The sequence below is a fragment of the Oenanthe melanoleuca genome, chromosome 1, assembly GCF_029582105.1.
Source record: "Oenanthe melanoleuca isolate GR-GAL-2019-014 chromosome 1, OMel1.0, whole genome shotgun sequence".
NCBI lineage: Eukaryota > Metazoa > Chordata > Aves > Passeriformes > Muscicapidae > Oenanthe > Oenanthe melanoleuca.
The window spans coordinates 74,741,942-74,764,041 of record NC_079333.1 but is presented as its reverse complement, the minus strand read 5'-3'; the positions used below and the strand labels follow the sequence as shown (position 1 = coordinate 74,764,041).

Here is a 22,100-nt window from a genome sequence, read left to right as displayed (position 1 = left end):
CAGGTTGAATCATATTTTGTTTCCCTTTCAACCTTTCTCTGTTTTCCCTTTCATTACCTCCATAGTCTCTTTTATTTCAACTACTGGATTATTTAAATACTGATAAATACTTTGCTTTGTGAAATACCAGTCCTAAACTACAGTTGCAAATTGTCTACTAGGAAATTTCTTTTTCCTTTCTTTTTTTTCTGTGATATTTTCATATTTTGCCTCTGTGGATTTTTCCCCCTTCATGGTGAAGACAATCAAGTAATGAAACAAGTTGCTCAAAAAACCTCCTTTGTTTGAGGTTTCAAGACCAGACTGGAGTAATCTGAGTAAACTGCAATAGCCTGGGCTGTCACCAGAGTTGATACTTGAGCAGAAAGTTGATACTGCTTGAGCAGGACGTACGACTGGAGACCTTCTGAAGTCATAGGACCAAATAAAGGTTTGAGTTGTAAGGGACCTTAAAGATCATCTAGTTCCAACCCCACTGCTGTGGGCAGGGACAACTTCCACTAGACAAGATTGCTCAAAGCTCTATCCAGCCTGGCCTTGGATACTGACAGGGATGGGACATCCACAGCTTCTCTAGGAAACCTGTTCCTGTGCTTCACCACCCTCACAGTAAAGAATTTATTTAATATCTAATCTGAACTTACCCTCCTTTATCTTAGGTTTATTTACCCTTGTCCTACCACTACATATCCTTGTGAAAAGTCCCTCTCCAGGGCCTGTAACTCCCTGTAGGTACTGGAAAACTGATGTAAGGTCTCCCTGGAACTTTATCCAGGCTGAACAGCTCCAGCTCTCTCAGCCTATCTTTGTAGGAGAGGTGCTCCACCCCATCTTTGTGGCCTCCTCTAGACTCATTCCAAGCGATCAAAGTCTTGTGTTGCAGGCCCTGGAGAACCTAGGTGATGTCTCACAAGAGCAGAGGTGAGCTGGCTTATGATTCTATCAACTCAATTTTCCTTTTTTTTTTTTTTTTCTTCCTTTCAAAATAAAGCCTTTATGTACAGTACCTAAAGTAACAGAGGTTCTGGTGCAACTTTTAGGAACTGCCCTGCAGCAAGGGCATATCAATTAGTTTTTTTCAAAGGGAAGACGATAAAAAAAAAAAAAAAAGAAAAAGTACTAATTCTGTTTCCAGGATTTCAAGTTTAAAATATATAGGCATTAACTTTTTTTACTGGCAGTTTCTTAAAGGATAGAAAAGGAAGAATTGGGGAAGGAAAGAATATTTCCGTTTCTTTAATAATTATTTTAGCAAAATTTGTAACAAATTAAAATAATATAACCACCATTTATTTTAATTTTCGTGTATTTAAATAGTGAAAATATGGATAGACAAGGTCCTAGGCATACTAGTATGTAATTAATGATACAACAAAATCCCAGAAACATTAAAATAATCACTTAAGCAGGCATGCTGCCAGCTGTCTGCCTACAGAGAAGCTCCTTTCCACCCTTGCATCATTCTGGGAAGGATGCACTCATTCCTTCCTTTAAAACCTAAAAATTGATCCACAGTACTTTGAGCATGTTACTGAATGTGGGGTACTATAGAGAAAGGATGTGTTCCTCCTCAAATCCACTCAAACAATGACCTGGTACTGCCTATCCCCTTATGTTTACAAAGGACTAAAGACAATTTCCACCTTGACATGAGTTATGCTGCAAAAGCAAATTCCAGAACACTGCTCTCTGATTTGGCTTTTTTTCCAGTATGAAACTTACTAAGGACATTGCTACATGTCTTTTTGTCATCAATGGGTTCTGGCATATATTTATATAGACTATATTGCAGTTGACCAATCCTAGGTCAGCAAATGGTAGGTGGCCCGCAGTCAAAGTGAGCTTTTGAAGTAAACCAGCTGTTAAACTGTGCAAATGTATTTGTGAAGGAAACACATTGCAATTGGTATTTTCTCTACATATAATTACTGTGCATTCAGTGGCCATCATTACATTTTAGCATTTTATCAGCCATTCTGACAGTGAAATTGTAGGACTTGGAAAGCTATCATGTTGATCGGTCATGCCAACAACCAGCCTGCTAGGGGGAGGTGGAGGGTGCTCACCAGTCTTGTGCCTTGGTTTCCACTGAAAAGCAAAACTGTCTACTTGTACAGGGAAGTAGCTGCTTCATGCTTGGATGTGTTCCACCTTTGGGTTACATGGGGAGCTGTGGCTGCATCACTGCACCATGTACGTGTATGTGTAGTTTCTTCAAAATTGTATATTGCAGATGTTAGAAAGGTTAAAGTAGAAAGAACAACATTATGTGACAACAGCAGTAGACAAGATATCTGACTCACAAGAGATCTGCCTTTGTATGCAATGAGATATTTGGTTCTGCTTGCTGAGAATTATTTTGGCAACATCTGAGAAGAATTTATATGTAAGAAGTAAATATTGTAAGAGCATTGTCATTAGTCAATAATAAGGCAAAACATAGGAAATGAGTTGCAAGCAAAGAGCTGAAGTCTGAACACCTGTCTGTTTTCAGACTAGATGTTCTTACATTGCCAGCCTCAAGCAATTTTAAACCTTTCTCAGTAGTGAACCCCAGTCCTGGTATTTTTGGTCTGGGATCCTGTTAGTAAGTACAAGATATCATCAATCGTTCTTTCCTGCCTGTATCCAAATTATTTGAAAATGTGAATGTAACTGATTTTTAGAATATTTCCTTCAGTACCTTCTTTGTGAGGAAACAGCTTTTTAATAAATACTAAAGTCTGGGCAGTTATTAGCAGTATATTATGCTTAACATAACAAAGATATCTTTCAGAACATTTAATCAGATACACTAATGATACCACACAGTGAAAAAGTACTGAAGTAAGCTCTTACTTGAAATTAGTTATGAGTAAATAGCATCCATGGTGGCATGTGCCATGTCATTGTATCCACTGGAATTCTGTCTTTACCCTTGTAAAAAATATATCTGTATTGTTGTGTATGCAACTTGCTCACTTCAGATTTTTGCTACATGAAAACAAATACTGAGATGCCATTTAACTGTACCTATAACCAGAATAAGGGATGGAAGAACCAGCAAGGAGCAGGCAATAGAGAAACAGTATCAACTTGCAAAGAAGGAAAGGAGAAGGCTATTGATGAAAGAATGGGAACTTGTGTTTTTCCTGTGATAATGTAATGCATGTTGAAGATAAGAGCAATCAATTTTTTTAAGGTAACCTGTACTTTGGGGATTTTAAAATGTATAGTATGGAAATGGGGTTTTGTTATCATGCTATGTGTATGGGTGCTCACATCATCTTCCTGTCACACATTTTAGCTCTCACATCTGTAATTATTGTCTTGAGGTGTGTGCCACTTTCTGTGTCTCTGCTCTGGAAGAAGTTGGAAGCGGATTTGACTTTTTCAAAGAAGAGGGAAATTGAAGAGAGTACTTATAGGTGGCCTGCCTTTAGAGGACCTGCAGGCAGTGCTCACATGATCTCAGGTGACAAAGTCAATAGGCAATGAGAAAAAATTGTGTTGGAAGTCAGACATTGCCGATTCCAAGGATTTGTCTGATTTTTGAACTCTCTCTAAGTTGTAGGTAGAAATATCTGCTTTGATTTCATGTTTATATTTCTGTGAAGTCTTTTTTTCAGCTGCCTTCTTTGTCAGCCAGAGCCATTATAATCATGTTTTCCTGACTTTGTGATAGAGATCTTTTGAGCAGATTATGCTATATACAGCTTGCTTTATAAACGAGACTCAGATTTCTCAGCTTTTGATTTTGTGGAGGATTAGCTACTTTTTAAAATTTGGCTTTTGATTTTTTTAGGAACTGCATATTTCCATCAGAAGGAGTATCTTGCACTCAGTGGGAATATTGCAAACTGGGTTATACCTTCTTCTGGCTTTTTTTTTTCTGATGTGTGCAGTGGGTCTTATGTTCTTCCCAGCCGTTGTCCTGGCATACTTTCATTTCAGCAGAAGCTGCAAATTTAGTGGGTGAGGGTGGTTTAGAAAGTGTAGAGGTTGCAGAACATGCCTGCAAGTTCAGAGATAGAAAGGAAGAGAACAAGGCTTCCCTAATGGATCTGAAGGGGCTCAGTGTAATTTTCGGTTTAGTTTTATTACTTTTAATTTGCCTTTGCTTCTAAAAATAGAGGAGAAATTCAGAAGACACTGTGTTGGTCCCTGAAAAGGTTGATACCTGCAATGTGAATTTTCATTGCTACTATAAGGAAAGTACTCCAAAGAAATGAGAAATGGTTGTAGCCTCAAAACTCCATTATATTTTCCTGTCTTAAAGCCTGTCTTTGCCCTGCACCCAGTATGTCTTAAAAACACTGCAGCTAGAAATCCATCCCAGGGAACGTACTAAGGCTTTCACATTAATCACAGGTTGCGATCAGAGAAAGACCTAATGACGTGTGTCGGAATCAATGCAGGAACTGCAGGGGTGCATTTGTACCGGGGTTAGGGAGGACTACACCTCCCCATTAGCACAGCTTGGTGCTCTGCTCGCTGCGTCTCACGTGCTGGAAGGAGCTCGTGCAGCTTCCCTTCTCTTCATCCTTCAGCTGGTTCTTCCCTGAAGAAACAAGTGCAAAAGGGATTAATAGTCCGAGGGCTAAAATTCTTTACATGCATGGCAGAGTCCAAAACTACAGCACATGGAAAAAGCATGTTTTCCATGGTAAAATAAAAGTAGTGAGAACAGCAAAAAAAGCTGCATAAAAGCTTGAAAGCAGCTGTGCTATATTTTGAATAATCTTGCTAAAGACCATTTACAAAATATTATTGGTTTGTCATCTTCATTCTGAATTTTTTATGTTAATTTCTGGCATTTCATGTAGAGAAGAAAACAAGTTGTTTCTTATGTTCCAAAACATTTCCTCCATTCCTTTTGGTTTTATATACATGGAGATTTGTTTTTTTCAAAGGTACCTCTTAAGAATTCTTATCTATTTAGTCACAATACTGATTAGCTGAGTTGGTTAGAGCATGGTGCTAGTAATGCCAAGGCTGTGGGTTTGATGTCTATATGACCTATTCACTTAAGAGTTGGACTTGATGATCCTTCTGGGTCCCTTCCAACTCAGACTATTCTGTGATTTCTATGACTTAAGTATGTGAACTGAATCCATTATGGACATTTATTATGAACATCTAAAGTTCATGTTATTTTCTGTGCCTGGACCAATTAAAAATTCCTTGAACAAACAAAGAGGCACTGGGTAAAAGGATAAATGGGAATTTTATTAGAAGGGTATGGCTAATCTTCCTACGCATCAAATATAAATAAGCAATACTGAGAAAAGCATGAAAACAACATAGGCTTTCTAATAGACTGTTGATAATTATTTGCATGCTTACCCAAATGGACATAGCTTGTTGTTTAGACCATCTTTTATTAAAAATAAAAATAAAAATCAGTAAGTGGTAAACAAAAATATCAGTTTTTCATATCCTGAATATTTTCTCATAATTACCGATTGCACTTGTCTTATTAATTATGTGTTTGTTCCTAAATCTTTTCTTAAAAGCTAACTAGAGCACAGTAATAGCCATTACCAGAAATAGTAAACATAAAATTATGATTTTTTTATTTAACTGATTAACAATGTCCAAAAGAACATACTTGTAAGAAACATTTTAGGCAGTGTTTTTTCGCCCTAAGGTTTTGAGAAATGCAGCTCCCAAGGCATTGCAGTAACTTCTTATCACTCTGCTAAATGAAGCCATTTTAAGGTTTCATAACCTCAAATGGCACACCAGCAGCTCTGAGACTTGAAGCATTTCTGGTACTTTGGTCTAAGTAGAAAAAAAAGGTCAATCCATTAAACTGGGAGATAAATAGGAGAAAATGGAAAAAAAAAAAGTTCTAAAGAGGAGAAAACAGTAGTGGGGACATGAAGCATGAGCATGAACATGGAGAAAGCATGCAACCTCTGTGAATATTATTTCATTCTTCATTTGTTGGAGAAGGGTTATTAATACATAATATTAATTTTATAGTATTTGCATTTTTTAGTAGCATCTTATCGGTTTCATTTATGCTAGGGTTGCTGTGAATGACCATTTAAAATGAATATAGATGTTAGAAGCTGTCTCTTATTTTGTGCCTTTGTATTATTTCTGTTTGTTTTTAAAAAATCAGTTATTGCATAATGTCAGCTTCTCCAGCTGGGAATTAGTACAAGATCTCAGCCCTGTTACTGTGTGGTTTGTACAAAGACCAATGGTTTAGACTTGGTTTTACATAGACAGGAACTGACCTCTTGAATCTGAAAGAGAAAACAGCAGGGGTAGACTTTGAGGGACTTGGAATAAGATTAAGGGTTTACATTTACCATAACAGCTAAAAAGAAGAGACAGACAAGGATGCAAGCATAGTGTTTGGACATGAAGCAGCAGCCCATGGGATTGGAAAGGCCAGCTGAGACCAAGCACATGGGCACTACTGCAGTCCTGAGCCCACTATTGCCTCCAGCCAGTGTTTCCTGCATTCATGTTACAGTTGTCATTGTGATACTTGGGGCTGTAATTACCAGGGCCTGTAGTGACAGGACAAGAGAGCAACAGAGTTGAACTGGAAAAGAGAAGATTTAGGTTGGACATAAGGAAAAACTTTACTACAATGAAAGTGATGAGACATACAAACGGGCTCTTCAGAGAAGTTGCGGTAGGCATATCATTAAAAAGTGGACAGGGCTTTCAGCAGTCTGATCTAGTGAAAAATGTCCCTACCTATGACAGGGAAGTTGGGATAGATTATCTTTAAAGGTTGCCTCAAACTCAAACCATTCTATGATTCTGTCTTATACTAGCTTTGACAAACTTTTAGTTGTCACAGGGCAGTGTCATCTGCAGACACTTGGCCCAGAGTAAAGGTCCAGAGCAAGGTCCCAAGATCTTGCTTTCTTCCCCACCTCACTTTGCTGGGGAAAAAAAAGAAATCTATAAGGGGTTGTATTTCATGAACAATAGAATTGTATTTCGTGGGCAGACAGTTAGTTCTCAGGAGAGTATATCTTCCTCATCTGTTTGGATTTGCTTAGACTCTGGGATCCATGAACTGTGTCTGTGGGAAAGTCAGTACTAAGATCTAACTCACCTTACTGCTCTCATGGCGTGTCCCCTAATTGTGGCTTACATGGCTGAGCTTACAAAAGGGTCAGTCAGTGCCAGCCATGCAGGAATGTCCCGACTCAACCTTGTGGAAACAACACATTTTCCTCAGTCCTTCCATGTGCCAACACATGACCCACAAACATCTGTCTGGCTGTTGGATAGATAATTGTTAACATCAAAAGAAAGTATTAGAAAAATACATGTTAATAGTAGTATATAGCAAAAAGGCTCCTCTGATTTCAGTAAATAATATTAACATCTATTGGCTGCTTAATATTGCCTGTTTGCCTTTGGCATATTGGGATTTATCTTAGCCTAGTGCAATAAATGGAAATGTCACCATTTAATTAAATGGCTCCAGGTCAAATCCATCCAATGATTTCTCTATGTTGAAGTTCACAGCAATACCATTATTTGCATATTAGAACAAATTTTCTGTCAGCATTGGTAAGTTTCTGGTAATTGTTTGTGTTGCATACCTTTGTGTATTTTTTTTTGGAAACTAAGAGAAACTGAGAGTCATGTCAGTGATTTATATTTAAAAAAATCAATATCCTATTAATCAGTAAGTACAAAACAAGTGTGCATGAAAAAAAAATGCTTTAGGTCATTTATAAAACAGTTCAAAATGCATTATATTGCTTAAGTGAATTAATGTTTTCTGTTTTTTTCTCACCAAGGAGGTTTCATGATTATAGATAAGAGAAGTTAACTTCAGGATGCTAAAAAGGAAACAGAGTTCAAGGGTGGAAGCCCAACCAGTTACAGATTTTGGTCCCGATGAATCTTTGTCAGACAATGCAGATATTCTATGGATTAACAAACCAGTAGGTATCTCTTTATGTAATTACTAATTTTAATTTAAATGTAACTTGAATTGTTGAAATATGACTTCCACAAGAAATTCTGAATTATATATTAGTCAGAAACAAGTTTTGAAATATAGTTGCTAGTGTACCAGTTAATTTTTTGAAAAGCATCAATGACTAAATAAAATTGTTTCTTTTAGCTGTTGCAAAATTATGGGATAATCAACCAGTATTTTCCAACCAGTTCATCTAATTGATTCTTTTAAAAAAGCCATCTATTTAAGCTCTCTGGTTCCTAACATATTCGTTGAAATTACAAGTTCATAAAATGAGCTTTTGAAAAAGATGTTAAAAGGAGGATGTTGTTGCTCAAGTGGTAGCCAGCAATAAGCACTTTTGACTTTCAAATCTCTCCTTTTAAAATATTTATGAATATAAAAGTGTTGTTATTTTGGCTGTTTTATTTCTGGTACCTATTAAGCTAAAACCTGCCTTGAGAAAAAGAGAGGTGTAAAAGTGTCTGGCAACTTGAAACTTCATTAGGAGTTGAGAAGACTGTACTGTATTAAGAAAATGTCTTTACCATGTAAATATGGTTATTATGATTGAAGTATTTATTCAGCAATAAGCATGGGTTGGGGATTCCAGTATTGTGAATGATTTCTGGTTTTGCAGAGAAGGCATTTTTGCATTTCTCTTAAAAGCAGGAAGTAAAACATTCTGAGATAATACCTGTTGTTAGGATTGCATTCATTTATGGAAACCATCTTCTCCTTTGTAGTAAGAATGCCAGATCCCCTCAGCTTTGCTGCTGAGTTTTAACATCTAAAGCTATATAGCATGAATTAATAAATGGGTGTTTTCTTGTCAGTTATTTAAGTATAATGTTTATATTGACTACTGTAATAAATTCAAAATGTCATTGCAGAAATATATGGTGGGTATTAACCTACATTTTTCATCCCACAATACACAAGGTTTTCATGGAATAATATTTTCTTATCATGCTGATGGACTAGTTGTACATTGCTTAGTGTTTGTTGTACTGACACTTTACTATGGCAGAGAAAAAGTTTTGTATCAGCCACATTTTAATACTTATGTTAATTGTTTCAGTTGAAACAAGGTTCGAAACAAAGTGGATGTTAATGGGATGTTGGAGATCATTCATTAGGTGTCTTCTGCTTCCAAATTATTAATCTGGGCTCAGAGTATGCAAATGATAGAGCTATTCAATTCAGGTCAGATATCATTACATTTAAGTGATTGAAAAGTGAGTATTAAATTAGGTGGCTGTTCTTGATTCTTCTGGATATCAGAAGGTCTGAGGTATACTGTAAATGAGTGTAGAACTTTTCCCCAGATTAAAAATTTTGATAAATATACTTCTGTGTTTTTTGTTTAAAGATTTCTTTCTTGCTGAAGTATCTTTTACTTTTTCTTAAAATAAGTACAACCTTACCAATTATGATTCATTATACTTGCCTGCCTTCAAGATTTTTCAATCATGTTTTGATTTAAAGAAAAAATCCAACCCTAAACCTCCATATTGATACATTCTGCATTTTTATTACACCTCCTTTTCTGACTGGGCTGAGTCCTAATTAGTAATAAAAATGAGCTGTTCTCTTAAAGCAACAAAATTTGATCAGAACAAAAGTGAATCTTTAAAGAAATAGCTGTCTGTCACATAATCTCTTTTATATTTATTCTTTTCATAACCAGAAGGATGCTTTTAATCCTGTGACTCTCACTTAATTTTTTGAGTAGTGAACTGATTTAAAAATATTTTCTTCTTAAGTGTTGGACCACAATTTTCCACAAATATTTTATTTAATCTATCCACCCGATTTATAACTTCAACTAATTCTACTTATTGTCTGCCCATAAATGTAATGAGTTGCCATTCGAAAAGAAATTGAATTTCAAGTGCCACAAAGTAGAAATTATGGAATCTTAGCTCTCAGTTTCATGGCTCTTAATTCATGTTTTCTGAATTATACAACCTCACAAATTAAGTAATAAAATATATAGGTGTCTATATATGTACAAGTAATTTAGGAGTGCTTATTTTTGGTTGAAGACGTTTTATATGTTGGTTGTTATGTGAAAGGACACAGACATGCATTTCTGAAAGAGTACCAGAATAAGTTATAGAAGCTAAATGCTTTTTGAACATCAAAGAAATCTTGCAATATCTCATGTTTGGATTTTGTTGTTTTTTTTTTCTTTTCAGTGGGTGCACTCTTTACTACGAATTTGTGCCATCATCAGTGTTATTTCAGTGTGTATGAACACTCCAAAAACCTTCGAGCATTATCCACCTCTCCAGTATGTGACATTTGCTCTTGATACTCTGTTGATGTTTCTTTACACTGCAGAGATGATAGCAAAAATGCATATCCGTGGGATAGTTAAGGTAAGCATTTAAACAGTATACTCTGTGTGCCTCCAGTCATCTGGATGCTAATGACATTTGGTATTTGTTTTTTAACTTGCCAGCTCTTCTTGCTATGATTGTTTTTTAACTGCAGGCAACACCATGGTGTATAAACTGAAAAGACAGATGGATAAAGATGTAGCTTTACTGCATATTTAATCCCATCAAAATATAATGCAAGCATTCATAATAAAGGTTTCCTATTAAGAAAACAGATAGTTTAATTTTATTAGTATAAAGAATTAAAGGAAAAATAAGCTACATACACATTAGCAAGAATATTTTGTAAATGTCTGCTGGTCTCCATATATGGTCTTAGAATTTAGATTTTCATTTCATATGGCTGGATGTGTTGTGGTATGGTTACTTTACGTCAGTAAGAACATGAGTTTTACTACAAGCTAGTAGAGAAAGTGGTCTTGCTTTGATATATTTTTTTACCTTGATATAGTCCATGTTGGTAAACAAAATGTTTCTCTTATCATATGTCTGCTGTTGTCACTGGGCTAATTTGTGTAAGTGGATTGGAAGCTGCAAAACTGCAGAATATTTTAGTAATCATTATTTGGTATTATTATTTTAGTGATTGTTTCTAATCTTCTGCAAAAAGATAAAAATTCAGCTTTCATGTTTGAAATCCATTTGCAGACCTTACTGACAGTGCAATTATGGCACTACTGCAGATAATATATAATGGGTGTTATGTTATCCTTGCTTTTAACTCCTTAAAGGTCTGGTGACTCCAGAGACATCTGATGTACTTAAGATTTTAATTTGAGATTGAACTATTGTGTCATCATACTTAATGAATATTAATAGTAAAAGTTTAATTGTCATTAATATTAATATTTAGAAAGTTACTGAAATAAGATGATTCTGAGAAAATCTTCATGGGTTGTGTAAAGCCAGAGTAATCCTTTTTGAAGTGCTGTTTCTGGCTGCTACCCGAGCTCTCTTGTTCAGAGATGTCCATGAAGAAAGTGAAGATATGGACAGAGAATTATGCATGGGAAATCAGTGATTTCTGAGCTTTTGAGTATGCAAATACCAACTTCACTCACAGTCAACACCTAGGGGATATGAAAGATATGCTGCTGCATAGCCTGTTGTCTTTACTGGGTTGTTTAAATTTGTGGGTTTGTGAGAAAAGAATATTAAGGATTTCCATTGTCCTTATGGGGGACTTCAACTTGCCAGGAATTGCATGGAAGCATCACATAGCTGGGCCAGAAGATTCTTAAAAAGCCTGGATGACAACTTTATGGAGCAGGTCCTAAGAGAGGTGACTCAGAACGATGCCCTCCTTGATCTACTGCTTGTCAACAGAGTCGATCTCATGAGTGAAGTGGAGATCAGCAGCTGTCTTGGCAAGAGTTTAAAATCTTTGTTGACAGGAGGAAAATGACAGCAAAACCTCAGCTCTGGACATGAGAGGAGCAGACTTCAGGCTGTTCAGGGAATTAGTAAGTGAAAATATTTTTGCAGATGCTGGTGTCCATCAGTTCTAGTCACTTTTTAAACATCGTCTCTTAATGACACAGGACCAGGCAATTCCCAAATGTCAGAAGTCAAGCAGACAAGGCAGGAGGCCAGCTTGGCTGAGCAAAGTCTTCTCTTAGGAAAAAAGGCAGAAAAGAAAGACGTATGACCAGTGGAAGCAAGGTCAGGTGACATGGGAAGATGCTGCTTGTCACTGTGGGGAGAAAATTCATGGGCCAACGATCAGCTGGAGTTAAACCTGCCAGAACAGTGGAGGACAATAAAAAACCTTTTTCAAGTATATTTGTGGCAACAGGAAGTGTAAGAATAACATCAGCGCTTAACAGGATGAGAATGGTCACCTCACAAGCGGGGACATGGATAAGGCAGAGGGGTTCAACACATTCTTTGCCTCTGTGTTCAACACGGACCTGGAGGACCATGACTGCAGGAATGATCATCTCCTAGTTGTCCCTGAAAATGTTTGGGATCTGCTGCTCCAGCTGGATCCCGACAAATCTATGGAGCCTGATGGGATATATCAAAGAATCCTCAAAGAGCAGCTAATGTCACCACAAAACCTCTAACAGTGATTTCTGAGTGCTCTTGGGAATCTGGTGATGTCCCTGCTGACTGGAAGCTGGCAAATGTTGCCCTGATTTTCAAAAAGGGCAAGAAGGAGCATCCCAGAAACTACAGGCCTTTCAGGCTCATTTGAGTTTCTGGTTATGGAGAAGAGTTATGGAGAGTTATGGAGAAATTATAAAACACCTGAAAGACAATGGCAGCACGGCTTCGTGAGGGGAAAGTCCTGCTTATCAAATCCTAGTTTCCTTTTATGAAAAGGTAACCCACCTAGCTGATCAAGGGAAGCCAGTGGATGTCATCTTTCTGGATTTCAGTAAAGCTTTTAATACTGTTTCTCACAGGATCCTTCTGGACAAAATATCCAGCACACAGCTGGAGAAACAGATCATGTGGTGGTGGGCAATCTGGCTCATGAGTCAGGCACAAAGGGTTACAGTGAATGGGGTGACATCAGACAGGTGACCTGTGACTAGTGGGGTTCCCCAGGGCTCCATTCTCAGCCCTGTGCTCTTCAACATCTTCATTAATGACTTAGACACAGGACTGGAAAGGATACTGAGCCAGTTCACAGACACGACAAAACTGGGAGGAACTGCTGTCTCCCTTGAAGGCAGGGAGGCCCTGCAGAGGGACCTCCACAAAAGAGGAGGTTGGGCAATCACAACCCCTATGAAGTTCAATAAGGAAACGTGTCCCTGGAATGGGGCAGCCCTGGATGTACAATATAGAGTGGGGAATGAGATGCTGGAAAGCAGTGCCATGGAAAGGGACCTGAGGGTCCTGTTCTACAGAAAGCTGAAAATGAGTCAGCACTTTTGAGTGCCACAATATAAGAAAGATATTAAACTATCAGAGAGTGTCCAAAGGAGGGCAGCCAAGATAGTGAAGGGCCTTGAGGGGAAGACTTATGAGGAGTGTCTGAGGGCAGTGGGTCTGTTCAGCCTGGAGGAGACTGAGGGGTGAGCTCATTGCGGTCTACAACTTCTTCATGAGGGGAAGAGGAGTGGCAGACACTGATCTCTTCTCTGTGGTGACCAGTGACAGGACCTGAGGGAATGGCCTGAAGTTGTGTCAGGGATGGCTTAGGTTGGATATTGTCACCCAGAAGGTGTTTGGGCAATGGAACAGGCTCCCCAGCCAGCACCAGCCTGACAGAGTTCAAGAAGAGTGTGGAGAATGTGTTCAGGCACATGGTGTGACTCTGGGGGCTGTCCTGTGCAGGGCTGGGAATTGGACTCAGTGATCCTTATGGTTCCCTTCCAACTCAGCTTATTCTGTGATGAATGGAATGGAATGGAATGGAATGGAATGGAATGGAATGGAATGGTTTGAAGGAACCATTGGAAGTGAACTACAATCATAATCTAGTCCAACTGCCTGACCAGTGCTGACAAAAACTTAAAGTATTTTACTAAGTGCATTGTCCAAATGCCTCCTAAACACAGGGTTTGGGCATCAACTATCTCTCTAGGAAGTCTGTTTCAGTGTTTGGCCACCTTCTTTATAAAATGATTCCCTATTACCAGTCTGAACCTTCCATCACACAGCTTTGAACCATTCCATTGCATCCTTGTCATAAGGCACCAGAAAAGTCAGCACCTCATTCTCCACTTCCCCCCATCAGGAAGCTGTAGAGAGCAGCCAGGTTACGCCTCAGCCTCCTGTTCTCTGAACTGGGCAGACTTAGAGTCCTTAGCTGCTCTGCAAAGGATGAACTTGTCTCTGATTGTCAGATGATGAGCTTGTCTGTGAGGCATGTCTGATGAGTCTGGGCACACAGAATTAATAGCTGTCTGGAGTTGTTCCCATTGCCTCAATTCACACTATAAATTTACAGATAACAACACAGATTATTTCTTTTGCGCACTGACATTTTGCTCTTCATTTATTAGATAAAAATACAGTAAAACAGATAAGATATAACCACTGTTACGCAAAGAGAGTTTAGGTAGAAAATGGCTGTATTTATTGTTATTTTAACAATTGAGGATTCACTTAAAACTCAATGTCTTGTAGCATTCATCGGTAAATATAATTACACTGAAATGAAGTGCCATCTTTGGTGCCACTTGGGGAATTGTAGAATAACTCAGATGTGAGGGACCTCCAGAGGTCATCTGGTCTGACCTGCTGCCCAAAGCAGATCCATATAGGTAACGTTGCCCATGACTTGGGTTGTCCAGATGAATCTTAGACTTCTCCAAGGAGGAAGATTCCACAAGTCTCTTAAACAACCTACTCCAATGCTTGACCAGTCTTATGTACAAAATATTTCTGGTACAAAATATTTCTGGTAAAGCTTAAACAAGATTTTCCATTTTTCTTTCAATGGTGTTCAATAAGTAATCCTTTTTAGTGAAATATTTGAATTATTCCTTGGATTATTGTTCCTAGGGAAAATATTAGTTAAATATAATTTTGCCAGGACAACATTGATCCATGGACTGTCAAAGATAGTGGCAAATGAAGTAAATAAGGCACTGTTTAGAAACCTATTAGCATTTATTAAAGGTGTTTATATATAAAGCGTCTTCATATAAGGCAATTTGTTGCTGCAATGTCCTAATTTAAATGCATTCAAGTCTTTTAGTGAGTGTAGTATCAATAAATGCATTGCCATATGGTTCTACTGAACTTTAGCACGAATCAGTATTTCTGTAAATGCTTTAGGAATTGAAATGCTAAAAAACCTTTGAGCCATGATTAATGTAAAATTACAGTCCAGCAAGAAACCTAATTTATGGAGAAGTTAGGCACTATCCTCTTAAGTCGTAGTTAATAACAATATAAATATAGCTGAGCTAGGAAGATTTTGAAAATGTCTAATTAACACCTTCTGAGGACAAATGAAAAATACACTTTCATTGGTTCCTAGGGTGTTTTAGAAAAGAAAAGTAGTTTCTGAAATTGCTAGCCTTTTATCTGTAAAACTTCTCCCTTTTTCATGTGTAAACTAAGTGAAAAAAGAAACCAATACCTTCATCCAAGAGTTTTGTTATCCCAGAAGAAAAGTTAAACTGAAATGTTGCAGTGGTATTGTGTCTTTTATTACTCAGGTTTCCATCTGGGTTATTGTTGCTGTGCTAGTAAAATCGATCCAAACTTTGGGCTGCCCATGCAGTTATTGTCACATGTCATGAACAAGTGAACTAATGCTATTAATACATCTCTCTTTACTTTGAAACTTGTACCTGAAAAATTAAATTCAGGATGTAATTTTTTACTGATTGAAATACCATTCAAAACAGCATTCTAGGACAGTCTGCCTAATGTTGTCTGTCAGCATTGTATAAAATATATGTACAAGCAGTAAGAATTTACAGTGGTTTGTGAAGTTTTGTATGAGACAGAGACAGAATTAGAGGAAGTCAGGGCATGTTATTATGTTTGCATTCTAAGCAATAATCTTCCATATTGAATTAAAAAAAACATTCTATATGGAAGAATGATGGCTTGGGATAGTAAATGTAATAAAAAATGTAATAGTGCATAGTTAAACCTTACTCAATTCAGTTTGACATTGGTATTTTCATTATGTTTTCAATTCAGAATTCTTCCTTCAATTGATCCTAGATTTGTTTTCATGCTCTTAAGTTACCAGAATGTGAACAGAGCTCATTGACTCCTTGGTTTTGATTCCTGTCATGTTTCATGCTCCTTGGTCAGAAAGAGCTTTGCAAGAATCAGCTACATTAAGGAAGTATTGTCTGTCAAATGAAAGCAGATCAATCTCCTTCACTTTATCATCAATAAAATTTAAAGTGTTTTCCAAATTACATGCAGTTTATATCTACTGCATAAGTTACTGATTGATTGTCAGGCTTTTGAGAGCACCATGAATAAACTACTCTTTGGGTCTGTCAAAATAGTTAATGAGTCAACATGGAGCTTAACTGACAAGTCTTATGGTCCCTCAGAATCAAAGCTCACATTGATGTGCCCACTCATATGTCACTTAAGAGCATGACTATGGGCGTGACACAAGTATGTTCTCAGATTCAAGGAAAGTTTCCAAAATTATCCCCTCCTTGAAAGAGGAGCTGGGGTGGAATTGAAGAAATGAAGGATAACTCTCAAGCCTAAAACAGATGTGTTATTCGATGAGCATTGGTCTCCTCAAAGAAAGAGGGCATCCTAATGTGTGACAGAAGGTCTTTATTTCTTTTAATCAGTGGGATGAAAAAATTACCGTATGCTTTCTAGTAATGTGCCTTCTGAAGGTCACGTCACATGGGTATGACCAAGATAAAGATACTTTACTTTAAGGGTATCTATTGCCTTTATAAGAAGTGTTTATTTCAGCTTGTGTATGGGGAGACATATCCCAGGTAAAGAGAAATACTCCAGGTAAATTGCTTGTATTAGACACAGTTGCACTGGTGGCATTTATATATAATAAAATAACCAAAGAGGAAAATGTGCCAAAAACTATAACAAAAAGGAACCAAGTAACAGTTATCTCAGACAATTCAGCCTTTAGGGAATGAAAGCTGAGTGGATATAATTTCATTCCATAGACACTGTTAGGGTATATGGAATTTTCTTCATTAGATTGCATCTTCCTTGCAGCTCCTAATCACTGTCATGATGGTATGAGAGAACCTACACTAAAATCGTGTTGTGAAAAGGAGGCATGGTTTATCCTACTCCTCCATTAAGAGAGTTACATTGTAAAAAAAAAAAGGAAGAGTTCCTTCTGTCTGTTAAAAAAGCCTCTTTGACACTTAATGCTGAAAGTGAGAATGTTTTTTTTATACAACAGAAGCACTGTACTAAATTCAATAGAAATATCTCTTTTTTTACAATGCAGTTGTGACACACGTCAGCTAACAAAGGAGGTTGCAAAAAGTCATAAGTAATGGTCCTTAACATTTTCCCCATTGTTAAATCAATTACATTTGCAGCCAAACTTTCGTACTAACTGAAGTAGTTGTGAGTGGATTTGTCAGTCTTATTTCAGTAGCAGTGTGCTCTTCACTGACTTCAGAACCCCTGCAAGGGGCAGAAGTGAATGGTTACACCACTAGCTTTCTGCATTCTTGGTGAATTCAGGCAGGAACTGAAACTAAGCTTACTCTGCGACCAAAACAGTCACAAATAGATGGGAAAAGTTTCGCTTCTGTCTGTCTAGTACTACTTAGTTAACTGAAATCAGTGCCTCCAGCATGTTGGGTGTTTCCAGGCAGCATTTGTCCTGTTCAGAGAGAACATTTTCCTCATCTCCTCATCATTTTTCTGATAGGTTCTTTGGTTGCTGTAATTGTTGTCTGTCTACTCAAGAGGAGAGAATTGAGGATGGATCTTGCATAACATTTTTGGACTTAAAACAGGAAAATAAAAACAGTATTCATCAGCACTAATTTAAGGGACTGCAGTGGTCTGCAATTAGTTGTTTGTGTCTAAAGTAGGCTCTTTTAAAGGATAATTTATCTGGTCTTTTTTTTTTTCCATTGATAGAAAGGGAAGCTTAAAATACACAGGCTAACACCTCACCTGTAGATATCTCAGAGTCAGTTATTTCTCTAACTCATATATTTATTGTTTGTGGACAGGACTACAGAAGGTATACACACATTGCAATGCTAATTCTTTATTAACACTTACGGTATTAATTAATTTATGCTTAAGTCAATTTCTTCCATAATCATCCTAATTCATAAGTTTGTCTTGAGTTATCAATTACAGAACTGATGTTTACTGCACTTTATTACAAGTTTCTGTTTTGTGTTCTTTTGAGTAGTTTTAATATTAATTAACAAGAATGGAGAAATTACAAAATTATTTTTATCTTTCTGATAAATCATGGAAATATTAATAGAATTTTGGTGAAACACTTTCAACTGGCTTACCAGCTTTTGGTAACTTTGTCAAGGGTATTTCTGTTGCATTACAAACTGAAAATAGAAAATTGAAATTTTGAAATTAGTTTTACTCCATGACTTTAGGAGTGCTGTATATCCATAGTTGACAAATGAGTTAAGGATCAGGAAGTTGTGTTCCTTTCAAAGGTCAGATAGTAAAGCAGAGTATGTGGCTCCTGTCATCCAGCAATAGCCTGCTCTCATGTGCTTATGATATCTCTGCTGAGAGCTCAGTCTAGGGAGGTGCAAGTCACAAACAAAAGTGAGAACCTTGACCTTGAGGGCAGGGACATAACCAGTGGAATCAGTGGCAAGGATAAGAAAATTTTAAGATGCTTTGACTAAAGTTAGTAGGGGGGAAAAAAATAGAAAAAACTACTTACCTGTAGTCATAAAAAGCTCACAGAGCAAACACAAAAAAGACCATTTGTCATAAGATTTGAGTTTCTGTTTTACCCTATGCCTTGCAATTGTAAGATGAAAACTACTTATCCTTGTGGCAAATTACTTTACAAACATAGATATATTAAAATACATATATATGTATATTAAAAAATAGAATTTTGTACTGTGTATAATGTTGTTGGAAACCTAGATGTGTAGTGCAGGTCCTATGCTATCCTGTGTTGGCAAAGAATATGTTATTTCAGATTGTTTTAAAACTCAACTTAATACTGGAATATTTTGGTGTTGGAGCTGTGATTGTTAGTTTTAAATATTATTTCATATAAAAAGTATTTATATCCATTATTTGAATATGACAATCTACAAAAGTTGATTCTTCTTTATCACCCTTTTCCTGTCATTTTTGCTGCTTTGCTAAGTGTCTATGACCATTGTAAGGAGATCTGTTCCCAGACTACTGGGATTGTGTTGCTTGTAAAATGCTCTGATGCTGTTTCTAGTCACAGAAAATTAAAGAAATTAAAACTGATTATCATGAGGAAAAGAAATTTGAAGTTGCCTGCAGCATGCTGCTGGTTGGGTGTTACTGCCTGTGGGCCAGGGAAGGTTAGAGACCATGGCACTGGAATATACGCACCTGTTTCCATGGTTACTTGTGTCTGGTTTTATTGGAGTGTTTATTACAGGAAAGTAATGACTCATATTGCACAGTGGGGCTTTTTGCACCATTTTTGCATTAACACATTAGAAAATGAAATGCATTTAAATTACTTGGCGAAAGTACATAAGCAGTGTTTCTAAAATAAAAATGGTATTTATTATAACTGGTCAAAGGGTCATGGAAGTTTTTAGTGAGAAATTATTCTGGGGCATGGATTGAAGTATGTGTCCATATAATAAAATACTTAGTGACTCACGATGGTGGTCAAAATTTAATCTAAAAGTTACTATTAAAAACTATACTGCACACTGACTTTCATAGTGTAGCTAGATATTGCTTTTTCAATACATAGACCAATTAGATGAACAAAATTTTACTTTTTGGTAATTTTTTTTCCTTCTCTATTAGCACTTTAAAGGATTACTTTCTTTTTATTCTTATGAAAACAGCTATTATTGAGGGATATTTTTAATGTATCACTTCCTATCAGAGTAAAATGATACATATATTGGGAAAGCAGTGAAACCAACATACTGGATAACATTTTCAGGTAGCAAGAGAGGGAAATGAATTCCTAATGTGCCGTTCTGTGTTGAAATTTGCATTTTCAATGAAATCTGCTATAACTAAAAATCCTATTTTATTTTGTCTTCTCTCTTAATTTGAGAGGGTCAAACAAGACATGAAGATAAACAAATCTTAATGACATCCAAATCCTTGTTGAAGGGAATAAGATCATTTCTGTGCAGCTTTATTTTCATGAAAATGATGAAATTTAAGTGAGGTTTTTAAGGGAGTAAGCTGAATGTAAAATTGAATTTCACAATATTGTATTCTCCACCATTAATATAAATACGGCTATCTTACAACTATACCAGGATTTTTGTTTAGGTAAAATTTTCTGGTCTCTATAGTAAAAAACAAATGTATTATTCAGCTTTTTAGAATGCCAGTTACTAAATAATACAGTCCTCTTTCTGGAAAGTGCCTCCTTCTTATGTATTCCAACCCTCATCATTGTGGGTTTTTTTCTGTTGAATGAGAGATTTGAATGTCAATCATAAATCTGAGTTTTGTCATGTTAGATGAGACTGTTTGCCTATCAAATCTCCCTGTTCATCCTCCAGGCAATATCTGATACTTCAAAGTAAAAGCTTTCACCTTGAAACATTTGGATCCCAATCTGCCCATTGCATCTACCATAAACACTGGAACTAGGGGAGGGCATAATACTGGTGAATGAAGAGCATCAGTGTTTATTTCACATCACCTCTGTGAGACTGCAGAGTACTTCTGAGCCTGAGCAGATGTGGAACTAGATGTAGAGTTGGAGTTAACCCCAAAAATCTGGTATTTGGAGGAGACTGGCTTAAATGCCTGCAACTAGGGAACAGTCTGGGGAGGAACCTGAAGACATAGTCTGGACCGACCTCTTGCGCAAAGCAGGGCTCAGAATTGATTAGTCAGGGTCCTATGAAATTGAGTTTGAAATATTTCTAGGAAAAGACATTGCAGCATTTCTCTTGGCAATATGATCAGATGTTTAACTGTTCTCCGAGTGGAGATTTTTTCTGTGCACTTCCTGGAAAAAGTGAGTGCTGTTCCATGTAGGGGAATCCTATTAATCCTCCTGATCAGCCACTTTTAGATTTGCTGAACCCTTAAGACATCCAGGGAAGCTGAGTCAGCTAGTAAGGCAATACCTGGAGCACTGAATACAGATGGCTAATGAGCAGATGGAGAGGGAAATGAAATTCAGGCTTTCAGTGCTGTAACCCGTAAAATCTCTGCAGGGCATGTTTGCAGCCAGCTGCAATGGTAAGGTGGTGTATCAAGAGAGCAGCAATATAAAGCACCAGCAAAGCTCCCTTCCCCAAGGGTTTGGGAGCCATATTTCTGTTTGGCATCAGCATCTCTTCTCTACAGGCTAGATATGAAGAGTGTGCCTGGGGGCTCTGGATAGTGGTCAATCCAAAGTAGGTGACACTTGGTTGAGCTGAGATGCTCTGCAATGCTGTGGGTGACACAGGTGGTGTGTTGTGGCATTCCTTTCTATTGTTTGGTGGAAACAATTTTTGCCTTCGATACTTTTGTGCTTGATGAAGTGTATTGTGCAACATTTTGATGCTTATTTCCAGTTTGGGTTTGGGATTTTTTGTGTGGTTTTCTTTTTGTTTGTTTTGTGGGGATTGTTTGTTTGCTTGTTTAGCTTGCCAGTTTTGGTTTTTAACTCTTACTAATTCCCCTACCCCATTTTATTACAGAAAACACTGTTATAGGATTATTAGCAAGTAAATGGTCCTTGTTTGTCTGTCTGAAAGTCTTGAGTTTTGCTTCAAAGATAGAATGGTTTCTTCCTTTTCGATATTTGATTGTTTGTTTTTTTCTGTTAAAAGCAGCATATGAAATGTGAACAGTATCGTTTAATATCCACCAGTATGATATGAAACATTAAATACTAAGTTCAGTGTAGTTAATTACATATGTTAACAAAAATCTTGTCTGCCTTAAAAACAGGTTTGAAACTGTTCTTTAGTGAATAGTTCTTTAGCCTTATATCTTTGGTGTTTCCTAAAACGATCTGGAAATCTCAACAAATTCAGTTTAATTATTGTAGTGATTTCAAAGGATGAAGTAGTGATTCCTTAGTGATTATAGGGGGGGTTTTGTAAGGATCTATTAAAACTATGTTGTTGTGTGTCTGTAGCATGTGTGGCATCACTCTCTTACCCAAATGGCCAGCAAGAGCTGTGTTTCATTTTATTAATTAAAAA

The 22,100-nt window shown here is 37.0% G+C and overlaps 1 protein-coding gene across 1 annotated transcript in view; it reads left to right on the top strand.

Annotated features, from left to right (window-relative positions):
• NALCN (sodium leak channel, non-selective) overlaps nucleotides 1-22,100 on the top strand; it is a 222,972-nt gene that overhangs the window by 2,004 nt on the left and 198,868 nt on the right. The window contains exons 2-3 of the mRNA XM_056500515.1: nucleotides 7,764-7,910; nucleotides 10,129-10,311. Coding sequence (XP_056356490.1) covers nucleotides 7,803-7,910; nucleotides 10,129-10,311 — 291 coding nt within the window. The 5' untranslated portion in view covers nucleotides 7,764-7,802. The remainder of the gene's footprint in view (nucleotides 1-7,763; nucleotides 7,911-10,128; nucleotides 10,312-22,100) is intronic.